This window comes from Rhododendron vialii, chromosome 5a (genome assembly GCF_030253575.1).
Source record: "Rhododendron vialii isolate Sample 1 chromosome 5a, ASM3025357v1".
Lineage (NCBI taxonomy): Eukaryota > Viridiplantae > Streptophyta > Magnoliopsida > Ericales > Ericaceae > Rhododendron > Rhododendron vialii.
Window position 1 is genome coordinate 15,527,896 of NC_080561.1, and position 23,376 is coordinate 15,551,271.

Below are 23,376 nucleotides of genomic sequence, written 5' to 3' on the forward strand. Positions count from 1 at the left end.
TCCACACCACCAATTAACCCCACAATTTCAAAAGTTCTTTTGACCTCCTCTTTGTAACCTTTTTCTTTTTTTTACTACTTTTACTTCCAAAAATTACTTTTAACTCGTTCCTTTTTTAGTCATAAATAAATATGCAATAAAGTTCTTTTTTCCTTACTCTTTTCCAAAAATTATTCACCCCCATTTTTTAACTATTTACGAAAATTATTTTAGCACCCCCTACTTCCCTGCACCCTGCCCCGTTTTTTTATTGTTACTTTCAAATTTAACCCTACAACCAACTGATAGAGGAATTTTGGGTTTCTCCAAACTGATCGGTGGAGAGAAGAGGGGGGGAGGATTTTCATCAGTGGAGAGAGAGAGAGAGAGAGAGAGAGAGAGAGAGAGAGAGAGAGAGAGAGAGAGAGAGAGAGAGAGAGAGAGAGTATTTGAAAGTAAAAATGGGTCTTAAAGTTATTATTATAAATAGTAAAGATTAGAGTTAAAGTAATATTTGATAAATAGTAAGAAAAAAAACTTTATATCATATTTATTTACTACAAAAAATAAAGAGTAAAAACAAGAATGCTAAAAAAAACGAGGTTAAAAGTAATTTTGAATTTCTGAAATTAGAGCTAGAGTTTTGGCAGTAGATTGGTGGAGTGGGGTTAAAGTTCTAAAAAAAAAAGAGGGAGAGAGAGAAGGGGAAAGGTAAAATTTGAAAGTAACAAAAAAGATGATGGTTAAATTTATTTTTGTAATTAAATAGTAAAAAATAGAGTTAAAGTAATTTTTGATTAATAGTAAGAAAAAAAGAACTTTATTGCATATTTATTTACCAATAAAAAAAGAAAGAGTTAAAAGTAATTTTTGAATGTAAAAAGTAAAAAAAAAAAAAAGAGTTAATGCCTTCCGTTAGCTCCATCCATTAGGGCTAGACGGAATTGGACGGCAGGGGCCTAATTGCTAACGGAATGCTAAGTTTAGGTGTTTTTTTGTCAATAGTGAAAGTCCAAGTGTTTTTTTGCAAATTGTCAGAAAGTTCAGAGGTTTTTTTGAAATTTTCCCTTTCCACAATGTCTCCTCTAACTAATGAAACATTAAAACTCTATGAAAATGACTAAAATCTTAAACCTTGATGACTTGTTCGTTTTGGTATTTGGATTTTGGATTTTGAGTGGAGAGAGATAGAGAGAGATGAGAGTAATGATTGAAAGAAAATTTATTGGGGACTATGCGCAAAGAGAAAATCTAAAATACCAAAATGAACAAGGTCTGCCTAAACCCTAAAGTATCCCTATTAAAGTGCCTAAATCATAAGGTACTCTATAAAAATGCCTAAACCCTTAGGGTACCTTATAAAAATGTCTAAACCGCTAAAATCCTATAATAGGAAAGTGCACCCTACAACTCTTATGAAAATGCCTAAACCTTTACCCTATGGCTCTATAAAAACTCTTAAACCTAAATCTTAGGGTATCCTACACCTTAAAATTTTTGGGTGCCTTAAAACCCAATAGTACCCTAAAATCTTAGAATATCCTAAAATTCTATTGTGGTTTACCTTCATATTTTTCGTGGTCTATATTATGTGAGTAATAGCAGTCCTAGGGAATTTGTTCGGGGTGTTGGAGTTGTAATTTGTTACAAGGGTGGACATAGTGATAATTAAGTATTTCATCTTTCTTTAATAAAAATTAAATTTCACTTCTCTGTAATTAGATGTAAAAATCTTATGAAAAAGAAGGATTGATGTTGAGAAGGGTGTCTTATCTTTGACCCCTTGAATCCAACGGTCCAAATTCATTGTTTCCTAAAGCAGGAATCAAAATCGACCGTCGAATCTAAACTAAAAGGGTTCCCTCATCACACGCCTCCCAAGTGCCTCCCTACTACCCAACTCAACTGCGCTCTTCTGCACTACTCTCTCTCTCTCACACCGCGGAATACTGCTTTTGTTTCATAATTAAGGCGGTTTATAGAGAGAGAAGATTTACGGCGATAGGATTTTCTTTCCAGATCGGAATCGGCGGTCTTGGGTGCAATTCATAGGAAAAGTCGAATTTGTTTTATAGGTTTGATTCTGGTTTATTGTTGCTTTCTTCGTCTTCTTTCAGCAGAGTGTTTAGAGCGAGAAAGTTTGAGTTTCTAGAGAGAGATTGCAGTCCGGGCTTGTTTATTCTCGTCCGTACATACTGGCTTCGGGGTTTACAAGTGTTTGGCCACTGTTGATTGGACAGTTTGGATTTTTTTTTGGTTGGTTGGTTTGTGATTTGTTATTGCTTTTGATTCCGCGGAGTATTTAGAGTGAGAGCGTGTATGAGTTTTTAGAGAGATATAGCAGTCCAGGCTTATTTACTATTTTAAGCAAATTTTTGATCAAAAGTTTTCTTGAAAATTTGAAATAGGTATGTCAGATATTTGAGATGATGAAAGGGGCATATGTGGTGTAGTTTTTTTCATATACTAAGTGTTAGATTCTTTAGGGACGCGTTTTCGGTACTCTTTTTTATTTCTAAATTGGGGCAAAAAAATAATTTAACTAATGATTAGTGGGTGGTTAGTCACTACCACTGTAGTGGAAAGTATTGTTTATTGGAATTTTCTCTTTCGTTAGTTTTCTTTCTCCATTTCCTCCTATTTTGGTTGTAGAAATGCGAAAGCTGGAATTCTATGACTAATTTGGATTGACGTTTTTTAACTAGAATTATTATGTTGTAGTTTTATCGTTATTCTTTTTTTTTTTCCGGCGCCATGAAATTCGGAAAATACCCAAATAGGTATTTGTTATTCTGGTCCGTAACTCACTTGTCACTGGTTTTTTCCTTGGTCTCTATTTACCATTTACAGCAGAAGTCCAAACTGCACTCAAAGTTTATCACTTGCGGTGTATTGAGTATTTTATGGTTCCCTTTTGTGGGGAATTTTTGTTTTCTTTAGTCTTTATGCTTGTGGTTGCGAACATGCTGGGCAAACCATTAATGTAATGTTTGGTTGTTCCTTGATTGTTAATGGAGAAGAAGAAAATCAGAAGTATCTTGTTCCTTCTATCCATAAGGAATAATAGAATCTCCTTTTTGATGGTAGGGGTAATTATGTGCCTGGTGCATGGCAGCCCTCTCCTTTCTGTGGTTTTGTTTAGTTTTGTATCCATTATGCAGTTATCCATATTAATTTGACTTCTTATACCCTACAATTTGAATATAGGGCAGTACAGTTTTTTGAAGATTGGTAATGGCTGGAGAGAAAAGAATTGGGAAGTGTATCCTTGTTTATGTGCTATGGAGCCAACTTCCTTGAATTCATTGCACTGAATTTATTGGATAACAAATCCATTCACATGCATCCTCACTTTTAAAGACCCTAGATACACTTGGTGAAATACATACGTATGCACACACATTGACAATTTTATGAAAATAATGTGCCCGTATTTCGTTTTGACTTTTAAATATCCGTCTTTGTGGCGCTTAGTATATCCACATACCAAATGCGAAGTTGTTTTTCCTTTCCGATCTGATTATTGGCACCGCCGTTGAGTTATATGTTACTTTGGACTGTATTATATGCATACAAGCTTCTCATAAGCTGCGATGGCCTTCTGTACAATTGTTTTAGGAAACATTGTATCGAGCATTGTTACTTAACTCTATAATTTAGCAGAGCCAGTGGCCACTGTATTGGAATCTGAGCCCTCTACTAAATTGGTCGGGCAAGATATGGTATGGCAACATGACATAGTTTTTTTTTCCTTCAATAATCTCTCATTTTAGTTTTTGTTCTTCCTTCCTACCTGACTTTACCTCTTCGATTGCATTAGAATTCTTTGCTTCCTTTTCTATTCATTATGCGGGAGAAACTATGATAGGTTTTGATTCTATAAATTTATTAATCTATTTATTATCACTATACCACCGGAGTTATTGCATGATCCTTCTCATTGTGCCACTGGAGTTCTTATGGGCTTAAGCGAATAGCCTCCTTAAGTGTGTTTTAAAACTTCTGCTCAGAAGAAGAATTGTTTTTGTTCCAAAATATGAAAAACTAAATCATGTTTGCTTGTATTTATACCCTAATTATTTCACTCCAAAGAGAGAATTAAACAAGACCATATTTGATCCAAACATAGGCATAATTTGATACATATAATACATTGATATTTGACATGTTTCATTCCAATGAAATTAGTTTTCTAGAACTATATCGACAACTTGGCTCTTTCATAGAAGTAATTGTCGTTAGTAGGCTCAGGTTGAACAGAATACCCCTTTGCACTGGCCTCATCGCAGTACCACTAGGGCATCTGATAAGGCTCGTTGATTGCACAATATAGATATTGATTATGGTAATGCAGTTTGTGATTGTAATTGGTCTGGAATGTCAACTGGTAATGATATCTCCTTCATGGACTTCTATTATATTTCTCTAATGATTCTGTAGCATAACAGAGGCAATTGGGACTAAACTGGGCACACTTTTTAAATGGTCCTTAATCCTTATAAACCTTGTATCTAGTTCATGCTAAGCATATTTTTATCCGGTTTGTCCTTAATGCATAAAGACATGTATACACATATTCTGATTCTGGCTTCTGGAAACCCAAGTAATTCTCTATTCTCTTACAGCGTCGTGTTTTAATGTTTCCTCCCAGGCTTCTGGAACTGATGGAACACCATCTGTTTTGACCTCTTCCATATCCTTAGGAGATGCTACCTCTAGCATCAAAGTCGAGATTGGTCAAGAGTCAGTTGCAGAGCAAGGTGTTTACCATCCACCTGCTAGCTGTTACGATCATTATTACCCAGGTTAGATTGATTGGTATTATCTTTGAAACATGGTCTCCACTAAAGTTGTTGAACTTAACTTAGTAGAAGCACATGGGATTCAGCTGTATCTGAAAGGGTTCGTTATCTATTAGCCCTGATATCTATTATATATGATTATCTGCCATAATTTGGAAAAGGAGGGTTCATGTGTTGGTTTTTCACGAGAAAGATGCAATCGATTGGCTTCTAACTGGGAAAACATACAAGGAAAGCCTTCTTTTTGTCAGCGCTTGCTTTTGCAAAATTAAACAACAAAGTGATATTGATGAGGACAACAAAAAATAATAAATTGCTAGATGAGGGTATTTTGGTAGTTGCAGACTCTAATAAAGAGCTGCATGGTTCGTACAAGGATTGGTAGGTCAAGGGTCATCCATGGAAGTTTGGTAGTTAAAGGGTCATCATGAATTTAGTGCTTGCATTAGAATTCATCAAGCACTAAATTCATCTAGATTCATTAAACAAATGTTACAAACTTCAATGTATGCATTAAGCACATTTTAGTTCTTTGCATCTTATTGTTAGTAGGTTCAATGTATGCATTTATGTCTACTATTGTCCAATGTTCTAAAAGTCGCTAGACACTAGTTAGGCAGTTGGCCACCTTCGAGCTATTAATCGGATTAATCGGGCAATTAATTGGTGCATATTAATTAGTAATTGGCGATTAATGGTTAGTCGGACCTAATCAGATAGGCCCCCGCCAGTGATTAATCGCCAACTAATCGCCGATTAATTCCTTGTTTTAGAACACTGCCATTGTCTAAGTTCATTCATTATCTTGTTAAATGTGTTCATTGATTAGGTTCATGTCACTTAGACTTCTAGGACTTTAAAAGGCCATTGTTTAGCCTATAAGTATGGATGTAATCTTTCTTTTCGTTGATTAATGAATTGAGTTTTACGAGGCTGAGACCATTGTAATTGGGGTTTGGGCTGCGTTCCTTCCTTGCAGAAACCACTAACCCTTGCGAGGGTGAGGCTATCTCTCCTTCTCTCTTCTCATTCTCTTTGTTTTGTTTCTTCTTCTTTGCGCACTTATCCAAGTAATATTCTTATTTCCCCACCCAAAACCACCACAATTTCAATTGTAGGCAACAATACTCTAAGTGTCATAAAACCGTCCTACTCAGATCTTTAGGGTATTTTGTTTGGTGACCTTTTTTTATTTGTGTTAGTCTCTTTGCTCTCTTGCCATCACAGGCTTTGTTTTGGTTGTATTCATGTTTTCTGCAAGTAGCTTGCTTTATTATCAGTTTTCTTTTTGGTTTGTGCGTGAGGTGTCTCCTCAAGTTTTAGGTTGTCACTTGTATCTTGTAGTTATCCCTCCCTCCTTTCCTTCTAATAGAAACCGACGCTCTGAAAATTTGTAGTGTAATTCCTGGAATTTGTAGATAGGATGGAATAGTTCCATCCAAAGTTTTCAAAGGCAAAAGCACAAGGTAGGTTGTCACTTGTATCTTGTAGTTATCCCTCCCTCTTTTCCTTCTAATAGAAACCGACGCTCTAAAAATTTGTAGTGTAATTCCTGGAATTTGTAGATAGGATGGAATAGTTCCATCCAAAGTTTTCAAAGGCAAAAGCACAAGGCGAGGCTGTTGACCTCTCATGAGGCGAGCCGTAAGCCTCAAGGCGTTGAGGCATAAGCATTTAGAGTTTATTTTTTTGTTGATAAAAATTAATATTAATTAAAAATTCCATAGAAAGAGGGGATAGTTTTGCGCCATACAAAGGTACCTCACAAAAAACAGGAAAATAGTAGAGAAATTTCACAAGAAAGCATAATCTAAGTTGCTCGAACTCGGGTACGGGAATCAGGTGCGGGTACATATCTAAGGGTCAGACATCTCAAAGTTGAAAATAGAGGATTCGGGGATATGTATTCGAATTTGGATATGGGTGTGGGGACTTGTCGAATTTTTTTTAATTAATTTATTATTATTTTTATAAATTTAATATGTAAAATAATAGAAAATTTATGCAATTTAAGTATATGGATTCTTTGTTTTGTGATAAAATGATAATAGAAGCCCATAAAAAATTATGTAACCAACTTAATCGCCCAAATGTATAAGCCCAATAGTGGCCCAAAAAGAATAAATAGGTACATTATACAACATAACAAGCCCAATTGGCAGTCCAAAAGGATAAAATAAACCCTAAATCATAAAAGGAGAAAAAACAGCCACGTTCTTCTTCGATTGTCTTCCACGCCAAACTTCTGCCATGCTTCCACGATCGTCTTCCACAATGATCGTCTTCCACGCCTACGTCTCTAGGAACGTTAGTAGCACGGAGCGGGAGCGGGTGTGGGGGAGCGGAGGCACCTAGAAGCTCCTAAGGTTGGGAGCGCCTAAGGAGCGTATATAGATTTCATATAAATATGTATATAAAGTATCTTTAAATACTTAACCATTGAAGGAAAATTGATTACTTATGTGAATTTTCACGATCTTAAAGGGTACTTAAAGGAAGTTAGATATTTTCAATTTGCAAAACTTCTTGAGTGATAAGATTTTCGGTTGTGTTCGGTTCACATTTTAGTTTAGTTTTTCAATCATTACCCTACTTCTTTCTCTAATCATTACCCTATTTCTCTAATTATTACTTTATCATCTCTCTCTATCTCTCTCCAATCATTACTCCTCTCTTCAATCATTACCCTATTTCTCTCTCCACCCACTACCAAAACTAAACTAAATTAAACTCCCAACCAAACAAAGCCGAACATATTTTTATTTTCACAATGGCATAACTCCCTCAAGAGTATGAAAATAGTTGCCTTAACCGCCCAATAAGCTCCCATCTTAGTTGGGAGCGAGCTCCCATCTCGAGGGGAGCGAGCTCCTGTCAAGCTTCCATCTTGGGAGCGCTGATTCGAGCTCCTGTCTTGGGAGCGCACCCATTTTAGAAGGATCTAAGCCAGGTACTACGACTCTTTCCTCTTCCTTTCTTCTTCTTCTCCCTCTTGTTCTCTTCTTCTTCCTCGGTCAACTGCACAAAGTTCACGTGTCCAGATTTTTTCAGCCAGATCCTGTACGAATCTTGCACCCGTACCCATGTCGGGTCGTGTCGACACAGGTACTCCACCAAAAATGGCGAGTCTGCGTAACATAGAGCATAATACATCCAACTTCTAAAAGCACTCTAAGTCTGTCTCGCAAAAATGCAAAAACCTTGTCTTCACCCTAACAACTTTTAATGAACCGACTCTTCACTTATCAAAAAAAGAGAAATGACTTTTATGATGTGTGTGCCTCCATCATTTGGGCAGAAAATGCGTGAAATGCGTACGCCTCTATATGCTTCTGATGGATGGGCAAACGCCTTTGTGGCATGGTTGTCAAAATCATACGATTCATGATACGATTCGCGATTCACGCAAAAATGATACGAATCTATAGGTGAATTTTTTTTATATAGAATCGGGGGTGAATCGTACAGTTCACGATCCGATTCGCGATTCGATTCACAATTCAGGCGACAAGGATACCAATCTATAAGTGAATCTAGGTTTATCACAATTGTTGCGTTCGACTAATATGAAACCACATTTGCAATTGCTTTACTTTTTCTTATAGGAAAGCAAGAATATAAAATAATATACTGTCAAGTATGGAAATTCTTCTTCTCATGCAAAATTTGTTTATATTGGTACTTTTTTCTGATTCAGAGCATGTTAACCCTTTTTTCCTCATTCTTCTTAAAGATTAAAATAGTCATTCTAAAGATGTTTACAACTAAGATACCTTATACTCAGTGGCGGAGCTAGGATTTAAAGTTGGGGGCGGCACCAAGAAGATCAATATACTAAATAGCAGGAAAAAGTGCACATATCCTAAGATTAAACATCCATAAATATCCTAAAAAATACATGTTTTCATAGGTTAACCATCCATTAATAAATAACAAAAATAGTTTATAGTTCTATGAAAGTTAACCGACATTCTTATAGTGATAAATCTCCTAAATCTGTGGTTACTGTGGTATGTATGATGAACAAAACCATTGTATGTGAATTTTCAAGAATAAATAATAATGATGCATGTATGAAAATCCAAATGTTTTTGAATTCACTTTAGACGCCCATTCACACTCACCATCTAAGAAGCACGGATACGGATACAATACGATATGGATACTCGAATACGTTATTTTTCCTAAAAGAAGGATACGATATGTTAGAGGATACGTTGAATATAAAAGTAAATAAAAAATATATTATATATATAATTTTTAATTCCTAAAATTTCATTAATGATTAAAGTTTTCCATTACACAAGTTCACCATTTCACATGCTAAGAGATATATTTACATATAGTTTTATTTATATATATGGCTGTATCTATATAGTTATATATATATATATATATATAAATATATACACAGAGAGAGAGAGAGAGAGAGAGAGAGAGAGAGAGAGAGAGAGAGAGAGAGAGAGTCCTAATTGCAATTTAACCTATATATTTTAAGTAATAACATTTACCCTCGCCATATCCAAAATGTCTCCGCACGTATCCGAAACGTATTGGGATACCAAAAAATAATTCTAATAGCAGGATACTCTAAAAAAATGTATCGGACACGTATCCGGAGCGCATCCTTGAGTATCGGATACCAATACAATATGTGATACGAAGGCTAAAATAGAGTATCTGTGCTTCATAGACTCACCATAATCCGTAACGAAACGTGTAGTAAAAATACTAAACTTGTGGAAAAAAATTATGTGTGGTACAAATACTAAACTTGCGGGGAAAAAATTTAATGTCAAATGGGTCACGTTCCTCTCCAATTAGGGGAAAAAAATTCAATTCTTGTTGAAACTTATGAAAAAATTGAGAGAGAGAGAGAGAGAGAGAGAGAGAGAGAGAGAGGGTTTTTGGAAAAAAAAAAGAGGAAAATGAGAATGAGGAGTTTTTTGGAAGGAAAAAAAAAAAAGGACATGGTGCAAATGGGAGTCGAACCCTGTGTAAAGGCACAAGTGAGCCTCAAGGCATGCACGCTTTTGCCACTTATTTGAAGCTTACTTTTTGTTCAAACATCTTGACATAACTGTATTATAGAGATTTCGATGTAATTTTATTTTATTTGACATCTTGACATAACTGTATTATAGAGTTTTCGGTGTAATTTTATTTTGTTTTGTTATGTTTGGAACTGGGGGTGACATATGCCACATCCCCCCTCTACATATCTCTGCCCCTGCTTATACTGATGAGTTATGCATTTTATTTTGTTAAATTTTTTCTGTTTTGTTAGAATGTGATTCAATAGATGTGAACGTCTTTAAAATGTTATAATTTTAATTTGCTAGATGGTAATTATACAAGTAACTTTGAGTATTGTTGATATGATATCTATATGGATGTGTTGTCTCACAAATCGATCTTTTTTATTTGTGTATCCTCTAAATCATAGACCAGGACATCCTCTAAATCATAGACCAGGACAGTGCTCATAGCCTCGAACCAGCCCACATATGTTGAGGATGATATCTATATGGGTGTGTTGTCTCACAAATCGATCTTTTTTATTCGTGTATCCTCTAAATCATAGACCAGGATAAGGCTCATAGCCTCGAACCAACCCACATATGTTGCTATACGAGCTAGTTTAGCTTCGCTCTTATCAAGCTACAAACTTTTATTGTGTTAACGCTAAGCTTTCATTTTTGTAACGAATCTTTAACTTGTATATGCACATATCCATTTTACTATAGTATTTACTTTCCTATTATGTACAAGTGTCTTTCCTATTAGACCATGTGATAATCAATTAATAATTCAAAACAAACTTTAATATAAATTTAAGCTTAATTTTTATAATTTCACAATGTATCGTTATTAGGTAGGTGTGTAGATACATTTTCCAATGTATTTTCAAAATTTGACCTGAATCGTTATGATTCACCATTTGGAAAAGGGTGAATCCGATTCTCTATTCGATTCACGATTTGACAACCTTGCTTGGTGGCCGTGGTACTATGCCCCTAGAAATCAACTCCTTGAAGCGTTTTGGTTGTGCCTTGAAGTTAGCCTCAAGGAGAGCCTCACAATTGCCTTTGAAAATAGGTGAAAGTACTTAAACACCCCCTCAACTATCACTGTTTCTCGTAAACACCCCTCACATTTAAAAGCGTCCATGGAGACCCCCTCATCTATTCCTGTTACCCAAGTAACATCCCTCCGTCTCAGAACTGTATGCTGGGAGGTCACATGTCAACAAATTGGGCATTTTTTGGACAAAAATGCCCTTTGACAATCCACAGTCCACCATTGTCGCCACCACAATCTACGATCCTCCAAAACTCACCTTTGAATGGAATTTCTCCAGCTTCAATTAGCTTGGGAAGGCAGAAGATAATCCAGAGGAAGCAAGGACTTATAGTCCTCAAGCAAATAACATGCATCCCAATCTCCTTCACAACATCTATTGTAAAACCCAGAATACCATCTGGTATCACACACGTCACCGGCAGCCGCCGTGTACCGGAGACCAACATCTCTCTGAAAAGCAGCTTCGTCACGGCCTCCAAAGCATCGAACATCTCAGTCAGTTGGTCGCCAAGTCGGGGGTGGTCTTTCGGTAGGCCATCGGGTATCGATGCCAAGTCGAACCCCAGGTACCGGCTGAAGTGCGTTTGGATGTTGGTGTGGCGGAGGAGGCAACGGCGTATGTAGTCGGTGACGTGGAGGCTGCCGGAGAGGCAGAGGAGCTTGGCGAGCTTCAACGTGGAATTGGGCTTAACAGACCGGTCCAAGAGCATTGAAACTATCTGGAAACAAAGGGGGAAACGCAAAAACAAATCAAAACCCATCAGGAAAAATTTCAAGTTCCGATAAAATCAAGAATTTTGAAGAACCCACCTCGATCTGGCCATTGGTGGCGGCCATGTGAAGAGCAGAATGGCGATCGTACAGTGTGGTCTGTTTCACAAGGCTCGGGTCACTCTTCAGCACGGCCTTCACAGTCTCCACGTCTCCAAACTGTATAGCCGTGAACAGGCCATGCTCGTCGCTCACCGCGCAACTCAGCCCCTGACTCATCACCTCCTCCCCCGCCACCCCCACCCCCCCCCCCCCCCCCCCCCCCCCCCCCCCCCGCTCTCTCTCTCTCTCTCTCTCCCGGAGTGGTGGGGTAAATAATTTCAGGATTTTAAAAAAAAAATTTCCTTTTAAGGGTATAATAGAAAAGGGTATCTTGGTAATTTCCTCCATTCCGTTAACGGAGTTAGCATTTTTTCGTTTCCAGTAGTTGAGGGGGTCTCCATGGGCGCTTTTAAATGTGAGGGGGTGTTTACGAGAAAGAGTGATAGTTGAGGGGGTGTTTATGTACTTTCACCTTGAAAATATTTCCATCTTTGAGTTGCTGTAGTCCAAAAGTTGAAGTTTGTCCGATCAGCTCTTTTGAGTTATTAGTGGTCGATGGTTTTTGGCACTGTTTATGTTGGTATTGTACATTCTTGTTATTGTGATATTGTATATTGGAGGAAGGGGCAAATTCATTTGAGCCAAGGTACTGTACGTGGAAAAAGTGAAAACTGTAAAATCACCTTCTCTTTTGCTTCAAGAATGTTAGGGATTACAAAACTCCAGCAAGTTAGTGCATGATTGAGCTTTATAGTCACACAGAGCTTTATTACTTGGGGGAAAATTGAATCTTTTCCGTTGCTTTTTTGCAGGCTATAATGGGACCTCTGCTCAATTGGATGGCCAGAATAATTTTAATGCTGGAGGTGGTTCTTATGCTGTATGTTCTGTCCCCTGTATCCTACTTTTGAAATTTTGTTTTGGTAAGTGAAAATTTTATACCAACAAATGGAGCCAAAAAGCTACACAAAGCAACAGGGGCATCCTCCTGGAAACCTATACATCAAAAGCCCCAACAGTAGGCAAAAAACCAACTCAAAACAGGAAAACAACATCCTATCAACATCCTACTTTTGATTGCTTCAGCTTTGTGCAGGACTTTCACTTTTTACCTTTCAAATAGATGTGGGCTGCCGTTTTCACTGTTTATTTGTTGATCTATCCAGGGTTTCCAAACAGATAATGGTTCGCTTCTCTATTATTTGCCGGGTTATGATCCTTATCCTGCTGGTTCTTTTATGGGTGCGGACGGCCAGCAGCCATACTACTCTTCACCAGGTTATCTTCAGCATTCTGTTCCGTATGGGTCAGAAGCGATGCCATGTTACTCGTGGAATTCTGCTTATGTTGGAGATGTAACAAATGGGACCAATGGCTATTCTGGGAAGTCGAAATCTTCTTTGGGCTCTAATGCTTCAATGAAGTCAAATGGTTTCAACTCCACAAAACCAACTGGTGCTCTTGCCAGCAAATTTTCAGCATTGCCTTTGGATTCGAAGTCACAAAAAACTGCTGCCTACTCTAATATCTACAAATCTAATGTTGAAAGTCAACCTATCAAAACTTCTAGCAAGGTACGAGTCTATGTGACAAGCATTCGTCGTTATTCAGTTGACAGTCAGTGCTATTGCTCAAAAATTCAAAATTACATCAGAATTTGTGGATGTACTCTCTGGTTGAATATTTTCTGGAACTTACTTTCCTTGTGATGGTATCATGCTAGAAAACTCCTTTGTTCCTTTCCTGATTAATTTGGTAATTGCTGTTAATCAGAGAAGTTAATGATGATGAATTATGATTGCACGGAACTTATTAAATCAAAGGTTTCGTGATGTTACTGTGCCATTGAATCGATGATTCGGCATATACTGTTACGATGTATTGCGTTCTTCTGAATCATGCTGTTTGGTTATTTTATTTGTTTATCTCCCACTGAGCCATTTAACTTCTACTTTTGCCAAAATATTTAGCATTGAATCTTTGTGTTGGCTTGTAATCTGAATATCTCATTTTTATTTTTAAGGTATGGGGATAGTGCAACAAAAATGTATGCCTTTCTTTTCCCCATTAATGGGTGTCTGAGAGGGGTAAATTGGGTACATACCTGTCCTTAGGCATCAAACGTATGAAATGGCTGCTCTTAGAATCCAACCTACAATCTAGATGTTGTTAGGCTGAGTTGTTTACCATTGAAAGACTCCAAAACAACGTTCCACTTATGCCTTGGGGGGTGGTGGTATGTTGAAGTAGAGAAACTTCGAGTTTAGTCTTTAGACAGAAAAACCTTTAGTCAGGATCTTTACTAACATGGACTGTGGTTGTACTTGGGGAAAAGTTGTGGAGATGTGTTAAGCTTTTGGTTGTTTGATTAGACCCCATGTTAAAATTTATGACTTTTACAGGTAAATTCTGGGTGGTGTCAATTGGTATATATTCCGTAGTAATGGTTTTTTTCCCAATCTTTATGAACTTATTTATCGGGTCTTTGATGTGTGCAGTCTACTGCAATTTTGTATCAGTTCGTGCTCTTTGCAATGACTCTTCTTCCCGAGATTAAGAGTGATATCGATTTCAGTTACAGCTTCTATGTTGCCTGTTCTTCTTCCGCTTCTATCTGTTGCTATTGCAATTCTCCTTGCATGCTATTCCCTCTTTAGAGTTTGCACGTATTCTCTTGTAATTTATTTATTTATTTTTGCTTTAGAGTGTAAGGGATCAATGTTTCTTAAGGTCACGTAATCATGTGATTGTCTTTTATACATTGCTTTGGCAAAGTAAGTTTGGCGCCTAGGGGTTCTTCTGCATATGTTGAAGGACCTTGGCACAAAATCTCAACTTCAGTAAATCCACGGCTGATATCACATTATCACTTATATTCTTGAATCAGTTATTGTCACTTGGGTTTGGATGCTTTTATTAATACTGATCTTTTTCTCGTTTCATGTGTTGCAGTTAGGTTCTGGTTATCAATCATCGCACCTTGTTAAGGGCTTTTGCCCAAATGGTAATTTCTCGTCTTTTATCGACCAAAACCAAGGTCTTTTCATACATAACAGTCCCATGAGCTATAGACCAAATAGTAGATTATGGAATGGTAGCAACAAAATTAAGCTGAGAGATAGACATGGAGAGTTTGATGCTTCAACTGAGCTAGCGCGTGGTCCTAGGGGGCAGAATGGGAGCAATCCGAAAATCACATCAGAAGGGGAACACTTGGTGCCCACCATTCGAAGGGATCTATACAACCTTGAAGATTTTCAGACAAAGTACGAAAATGCTAAGTTCTTTGTCATCAAGTCATACAGTGAAGATGATATTCATAAGTGCATAAAATATGATGTCTGGTCCAGTACTCCAAATGGCAATAAGAAACTAGATGCTGCTTTTCATGATGCGGAGGCAAAAATGATTGAGACAGGCACCAAATGTCCAATTTTCCTCTTTTTTTCAGTAAGTTTATTGTTGGCTTTCAATAACTTAGGTTCTATATGGTTATTAGTTTTCAGAAACAGTTTTTCAGAAAGGTTTTAAAAGTGGTTTGGTTGAAATTTTGAATGATTAGTTTTGATAAACTGAGAAGAATTATTCAGCAAAAAATAATTCCTGCTTACTTTTTGCTGCTCTAGTTCTATTGTCGGATAACCATTTTTCTGCACTTTATCCTCTTGAAATTTCAGGTGAATGGAAGTGGACAATTTGTGGGTTTATCAGAGATGGTTGGGCCAGTGGATTTCAACAAGGACATGGATTTTTGGCAGCTTGACAAGTGGAATGGGTTCTTTCCAGTGAAGTGGCATGTGATTAAGGATGTCCCTAGTTTACAGCTCCGACACATCATTCTTGAAAACAATGATAATAGGCCTGTAACTTACACCAGGGATACTCAGGAGGTAGATTTGCTTTTTCGTTTCTGACAACACTCAAATATTACACTAAAAGTCCTTTTTAATTTAGTTCTACTGGTGGGGAGGAGGGGTAGCCCAAAAGTTCAAAACGTTTTCCAAAGGAAGAGAAAATAAATACTAAATGCAGCAAGTGCTATGGTGAAATAACTGAAACATATGTGAAGTATTTTTGGTAAATATGATGTAAATATAGTCGGAATTATTCTTTTGTTTCAGATTGGATTGAAGCAAGGTATAGAGATGCTGAGCATTTTTAAGAATTACTCAGCGAAGACATCAATATTGGACGATTTCAACTTCTATGAGAATCGGGAGAAATCGCTTCAAACTAAAAGGAGCAGCAAACAAGTTCCATCCCCAATAGAGCTATACAATAACTGCGATTTCCCTGTAAGACTCTCTTTCTCTCTCACACGCACACATGCACACAATATTTGTTCCCAGGCACTAGGTCTTTTGGTGCAAGTCGTTCGTTCTGTTTCTAAAAACAGGTTCAGTTTTCTGGGGGATGAAATACATCCATGTTTAGTTATGTTTTTGTTCCATTTTTAGTAGTTTGTACTTTTTGGCTGCATTTTCCTGATACCTGTTTTATCAAATATTGAGCAGAAGAATTTAGAAACAGGAGAAATGATAGCTGAAGCAGCAGCAAGGTCAAATGGTGCCTCTGACCCCACATCATCTCTCATCAATCTCACAAAAAATCTTTCCCTTAGTCACCCACTGAAGAATGGTACAAGTATGAATCCAAGAGATAAGTCAGTGCCTTCTTCCAAGGCAACATAGAGACCACGCTCATCACCGACTTGATTTGGGGCACCGGGCTTCATTTGTGACACAAGGTTTGGTTGGATTTGGTTTCATTTGGCATATTATCGCAAGCGTTTCTGTTCTCATTAAATCTAGTTGCTTCATTTAGTCAGGTTGGATTTGGTTAGGTAGCAAGGGTTCGTTTTTCTTTCCCTGCCTTTTTAAGGTCGTTGAAGTTTCTATTCTGGTATTCTTGTGTTGGGGACTGGTTGGTAAAAGGGCTGTTTGGAAGCCTAATTATTTTTGCATTTTGGACTTAAGTTATTGATTTTGTATTGTGGCCATAATAGATTATGAATCTGGTAGAGTGAGATAAATGCGGAATTGATTTTGCAACATATTGGTAGGGTAATGCCTAAAATAGATTATGAATTAGCATTTTGAGGATAATGCTCAAAATAGATTATGAATTTGAGAAGATAATCCAAAATGAAAAAGCTTCTCCAGGGCTGATTCTCAAATTGTGCCTCTAAAGTGTAGTTTTGAGAATGCATTGTGACATAATGCATTATCAGGATTCTGCTCCCAAACCAAAAAACTAATGAGAAGTCAAAATTTGGCTCCCTAACAGCCTCAAGTCTTTTTCTCTATTGATTCTCAAGTTCGTGTTTTATTCATGACTAGCGGATGCCAGTCGGAATGTAATATAGTTTCAACTTAAATAAAATTTTTGTTTTATCCTACTTTCATACGCAATAAATATAATCTACACAAAGCTTCAATTATTATTTTGAGATATTTTTTTATTTGATCATTAAAGATGACATTTATATGGAGATATATTGCCTAAAAAGTGAGGATATAGATAGATTTATGAGGAGAATATTCTCTGTACTTTTCAAAAAGGAATGATCGGATGGCTAAAAATTTAACAGAAAATAATCTAATGATTGTGGAGATTGCTTTCGTTTATATGCCTAGATTTTTAAATAGAAATTGATATATTTATATTATAAAACAGAGCGGGTTTTTGTCTACACATATAAATAAGAGCACCTCTTCAGTCGTCAGATTAAATTTTCAATAGATTATAGCCGTCCAATCAACTCCTTTCATAAATTTATTTTGTCCCTCCCTCTTTCCTTACTTTTTAGGCAATGTTGCCTTTTTTTGGGGACTGACATTATTTCTTTATTTAACATGCCTTTTGTAACGTCCCGAATTTTGGGTACGTTAAATAGACAATTTTATTGGAAACTTCAAAATAGAGTCTGACTCATTATTACATCACAACTTCCATAAGAGTACTTTCATTACATAGGGGAGGGAAACTAGGATTCCTATCAATAGCTCCGCCTGCTCCTCCATCTTAGCCAGCTTCTCGGCTCCGAAAGCCTTCAAGGTCTACAACTCACTCTGATCATCTACAAAGTCTGACACATTATACCAGCGTCGCCCCCGGTATAATATGTCAGTGTCACTAAAGGTAACACCATGAGCTACGAGAGCTCAGTAGAATAATCTTATACTTGCTAATCTATAAATTACAAACAATAGGTCAGAGAAATAATGTCACCCAAGAATTTCAAATAGCACATGCATATTCAATAAAGCACTTAACAATGACACATCCACATTTGTTATTCAACTGGCGTTGGTGTCCGTGAAATTAGTGTTTCTCCTACGCAACTCATCGTAGACCATGTCATCATTTTCACGTTTCTTTTTCCAAATCAACATTTCCAAAATCATTTTTACACACCCAACCCCGGTTTCGCCGCTCCTGGTCCTCGAGTATCCTCACTGTAGAAACCCGGATAATTTTAGTTATTGAAATATTTATTAAATGCTAAATTGAGAAAGTATGGTTTAATTGGTGGTTAATTGAATTGTGGTTTGAAGTGGAAGAATGGGAACTAGAGGGAGTAAATGTGTGATTTGCCTTGTATGTGAGTATATATAGTGTGTGTGAGAGTGTAGGAGATAATTTCATCTCCAAACTCTCTCTCTCTACCGTTCTATCTCTCTCTATCGGCTCTATATATCTCTCTCTCTTCTCCTCTCACTCACAAAACCTTGCTCCATCTCACTAAAACCTCAAGGATCCACCCTCATTTCACCTCCTCTACGTGATTTTGGGCTTGTATTGCGTTGGGTGAGGCTTGGGAAGAAGATCTCGGTTGATTTCAAAAGTTTGGAGCTAGAGCTCGTTCGAATCTCTTGGGTTTCGCGCCTTGAATTGAGGTAGGGATTTCTTGCCTCTTTTATGTGTTTATACGTTGATTAGGTGTAGAAATCGTCCCTCGAATCGTTGGTTGTTTCATTGTGTTGGCATTGAGTTTTCTGCACAAAATCGCCCCTCGTAATGTCCCCGTATCAATACAAGTACTTGCGTATCGATACGCTAAAGAAATTTGCATTCCAGTAGCTTAAGAATCTGCCATAACGTTCCCGTATCAATACAATAATTTTTGTATTGATACTCCAAACTCTGCCGTATCGATACAATAATGTTTGTATCGATACTCCTTGGATTTCTGGGCAGTTTTGCCCATGTTGCTCCGATTCAACTGTTTTCAACCCCAGAGACTTCTAGTACCTTTTTGACACCTCCTAACCTTTCTCAAGCTTGTTCAATTGACTTCCCTTGATTGATCGATGTTATCCTTGATCCGTTGGCCTTCTGTTAGTGTGGAACAAATAGGATTTTTACTTGATTAAAACCGCTTTTAAATGTAACATGTTGATTGATTGATTACTTGAGAGTATTTGTGGCATAATGGTGACATTGTTGGCACCATGTATGATGTTTCATGTATGAATGTGATCACGAAAAAGTCCTAGTTTGCATATTGAGTAAGAAAGTAGTCATTTAGGTTGGAAGTTGGGATAGGGAGTCTCGTAACGCAAGGGGTGGTATTACGGAGACTCGAGTGGATCTCATAACACAAGGAGTGGTAATACAGTGATCCAAGTTGATAGGGTTCTCTATAACGCAAGGGGTGGTAATATGGTGACCCTTATGGTGTTATACTGTAACGCAAGGGGTGGAAATATATGCGGTGGAGATCGGTGATAGTGAGTCGTGTCGAGTTTGTTGGAGTCGTTAATGTTTTGTGATCTACAGGGCATATTGTAGTGATGGCATGTCTTGGAAAGATCGTGACGACGTTAGCATATCTACGAGTTGAACTATATCCACATATCTTTTTCATTTGCACTTGTCATCTTATTTGCACATAGAATTGGTAAAGATTTTCCTACTGGGCTAATGTAGTTCAACATAATCTTTCTTTTCAAGACAAAATACCGGACAATAGATTGCTTGCATTCGTGTGCTCGGATATTAAGACTTTTGGAAGCTGATTTTGCTTTAGTTACTTAAACATCTTGTAATGACTTTCTTTTGGCAAAGATGATTTTGTAACTAATGGTTCTTAAATTTCTTTTTGACTAAAGAGTTTGAAATATTCTAAACAGGTTTGTACTTGTATATAAGTTGATTTGGGCCATGGTGCCAAGGTTGTAACCATCTAAACTTGGGGATCTATTTCTAAGGTTAAACAGTTGGGAACTCTTTTGGGTATTATTTATGTTAAGCGAGGATCTTTCAATGAAATGATTATTTATTTATGTTGAAAATTGAGGGCGTGACACTCATAATGGTTCCGCTATTTCGGGTTCCCATTGGCACACAAAAACATGGAATTTGGCATTGGCTCATCTCCACAGATAACCAATCCACAATTCAAAACCCTCGGTTCCGCCGTTTCGGGTTCTCAAGTATCCCACAATGGTTTCACCGGTCCGAGTTCTCGAGTATCCCACAATGGTTCCGCCGGTCCGGGTTCCCATTTCGGCTTTCAAAAATCATTAAAACAATTGCGTTGGCTCCTCTCTGCGAATAACCAAACCACAATTCATCCCTCGGTTCCGTTGTTCCGAGTTCCCGAGTATACCACAATGGTTCCGCCACTCCGGGTTCCCATTGGATTTTCGGAAAACACACACACACACCATACATTGGGCAAGTTTGGCCACATTGCTGTTTCAAAACCACACATTGTCTTTAATACACCCTAGGTGTCATGTTTCTACTTTCTCAATTTTTGTGTCTCGTTATATGCGTGAACTCCGCGGTAGGACTTTTCACGTACGTACACATAAATTATTCATTGTAATCTTGAAAATAAACTAGCAAGATCATCTAACTCTATATTACTTATCATGCTCATATTATCACGTTGTCATGTTCAAACATTTAGCACACAATATAAAGCCTAGTGTTACATGGACGGACACCTTTGGAGTGGAAAACCACTTATGCTTTATTACACAACAACAAGTAATACAAGTAATCACGTATATATGCTCATAACTATCCTAAGATCAAAATACGAATACTTTGCCATCAAGTTTATATTTCGAAAATCCGTTCTTTCTTCTTCTTAGGGAAGTTCAAAACAACATATGTTTTTCCGGAAAATAAAATTGATATATTCAACATACTCCCCTTCCTTTTCAAAACTTTAATAAACACCTTTCAAGTTCTTATGCATTTTCACATACAAACAATGTACACATATCTATATTTAGAGATAGTAAGTACGGGAGAATCTACTTATACTTAGAGTTAGAGCGAAAGGATAATCTACATGATCATACAAATTTCTATATTTAGGATTAATGAGTAAGGGAAAATCTACTTTCATTTCAAACATACGATTTTACTTTTATACTTTGGGATAGTGGACAAGGGACTCTACCGTTCTTCTTGGCGGTAGGGCGGCTATGGAAAAGTAAGTCGACTATCGGGTGGAGTGATTTCCTACGGTAAGCTTCCGATAGTTTCGAAAGAGAAATGTTTCTCTCGAAACTAGTTCTTGGCTAAACTACTAAACTTTTTTTTGGATCGAGAGGGTGGTCGAGTGGTGGTTTAGTGGCGGCCTTGGATGAGTTTCTTGAAGAACTCAAGAACAATGAAGAACAAGGCAAGAACACAAGAATTTCTAGAGAGAGAAGTTGAAGGATGGAAAGTGTGGGTTGAATGGCATGAGGGGGGGTCCTATTTATAGCAAAAACTTGGCTCCCTCTCTCCCCTCTTGGCTGACCCCCCCCCCCCCCTCTCTCTCTCTCTCTCTCTCTCTCTCTCTCTCTCTCTCTCATTTTTTTGCTCCATGGTCTTGTCCAATCAAGCCTTCCAAGCATGCAAGATCCTTCCCTCACTTGTAAATCCATCTTTTAGGCTTAAGGCTATAAAATCAAGTAGGATCTTAAGGCTTTTTAGGCAAATCCTAGGTGATTATAACCTAGGTTGGCAAGTCTTACATGTCTAAGAGGTTAGCCTTCCATATTTAGTCAATCCTAGGTCTAGGTTGTAGTCAAAATCTAGGGTGATTAAGGGCTAGGTTTTAGGATGATTAAAGGCTAGATTGTGTACTTGAAGTAGTCTAGGAATGGGTTGTCAATGGTCATTAGGCTTAAGGGCTAAAGATGGTGTAAGAAGGCATAGCTTTCTAGGAGAAAATAGGCACATGCACACACACACACACACACACACACACACACTTCTCTCTCTCTCTCTCTCTCTCTCTCTCTTTCTCTCTTGTACTATGTATGTATATATGTATATATAGATATATGTGTGTAAGACTAATCATGTTTAGGTCCAAGTAGCTTTATGAGTCTAAGGGAGAGTAATGATGACAGTCAAGGCTTTCAAGTGCTAGACAATACCCAATGGTCAATACTTCGCCTAGAAAGTATATATACAACTATACACACACACACACACACACTTAGCTAGGCATACTTAGGTACTAATTGGTCCTATTAGGCTTAGGAGGAAAAGGTAATGATTAAAGGTGGCTTCCAATGACAAGAATATTGTCCATTGTGTAATATTTTCCTAGAAAGTACATATATGTATATATAGACATATATAGGCATGCTTAAAATAGCCTATGAGGTATATATACCTATATATATATATGTATATATAAGTACTTAGGAAATCTAGGAAAGTGACTTTGAAAGGTAATTAGGTTTAAGGCTATAAACCTTAGGTTTGCATGCGTGGCATGCATAATGATTACTACTTTTGGTAGCATAATGATTACTTCCTTTGGTCCAAAAGGTTCAAGTAGGGTTGAAAATGTTCATAAGGTTCATCTAGGGTTAGGAGAATGTAACTAGGTTGAATGGGTACTTAGGTTTCTTTAACTAATCGGTTGGAAACTAATTCTACTTGTCAAGTAGGATTTCTAACCAAGAAATATAATTTTAAGATTTTGTTTTACTCACTAAAAAAAATATACAAGTGCTTCTATAAGCATACTTGTCTTTAGAAAAAGACTAGATTGTCCGGTGCGAAAAGATATAATTTTATAAGTCTCAAATCTAATTATGACGGATTATGAGAAATTAAAAATGAATTTTAAAAGCAAAATTCCAAGTAATTAAAATAAAATTCAAATATTTAACGAAATTTTTATTTACCAAAAATCAGGGTCGTTACACCTTTTATTATCAAAAAGTTTTCTTCTCCCTATTGTTAATCTTAAACTCTATTATTGTGGTGTTGTGCATTGTACATGTCCACTCATCTTTCAAAGAATACTATTCAATTACTTTCTTCCATCAGGTGAGGTAACAATGGAAAAACATTATAGAAACTTTAGTCACAAAAGAATAAATTTAGTTTTTTCAGTAACAAGTTCCTATAGAGTTCCTTTTATTTGAAAAGGGGAAAATTAACTCAAGTTGTAGCATTCAGTTGCAAGAATCACTTTCAGTCTTAAAGAAAAAACAACATTCGTTAACTTACGGGATCAATGTGGAGTTTTAAAACGATTCGTATATCGGGGCGGTTCTGGGGACACTTAAAAAAACCCCCCCAAGTTTCCGATCAAATTTTGATGATCCGAACCGCCGCTTAATGTAATCAAAATGTGATTTTAAGGATGCCCGTGAGAAATCAGCAAAAAAAAATGACCGGGAAGGGTTTCATCCGGACAGTTTTTTATTGAACTTTATTGAACGGT

General features: G+C 37.1%; 1 protein-coding gene and 1 long non-coding RNA gene across 4 annotated transcripts; both read left to right on the forward strand.

Moving 5' to 3' along the window:
- The first annotated feature begins 1,846 nt into the window (after positions 1–1,846).
- Positions 1,847–16,731, forward strand: LOC131326267 (YTH domain-containing protein ECT2-like). Of its 3 annotated transcripts, none has more exons than XM_058358993.1 (10): positions 1,847–3,062; positions 3,187–3,241; positions 3,640–3,701; positions 4,631–4,784; positions 12,491–12,558; positions 12,845–13,252; positions 14,631–15,128; positions 15,356–15,568; positions 15,800–15,973; positions 16,193–16,731. In XM_058358993.1, exons 2-10 carry the CDS (start codon positions 3,214–3,216, stop codon positions 16,367–16,369), a joined length of 1,782 nt encoding a protein of 593 aa, XP_058214976.1. In that variant the 5' UTR covers positions 1,847–3,062; positions 3,187–3,213; the 3' UTR covers positions 16,370–16,731. The 3 variants fall into 3 exon arrangements, with proteins under 3 accessions (XP_058214976.1, XP_058214974.1, XP_058214975.1); XM_058358991.1 differs by having other exon boundaries at positions 1,847–2,054; XM_058358992.1 differs by having other exon boundaries at positions 1,847–2,054; positions 3,192–3,241.
- Positions 4,791–10,012, forward strand: LOC131326268 (uncharacterized). The gene is made up of 2 exons (XR_009199953.1): positions 4,791–5,369; positions 5,574–10,012. It is a non-coding gene; the product is annotated as an uncharacterized LOC131326268 (long non-coding RNA).
- Positions 16,732–23,376: the final 6,645 nt, after the last annotated feature.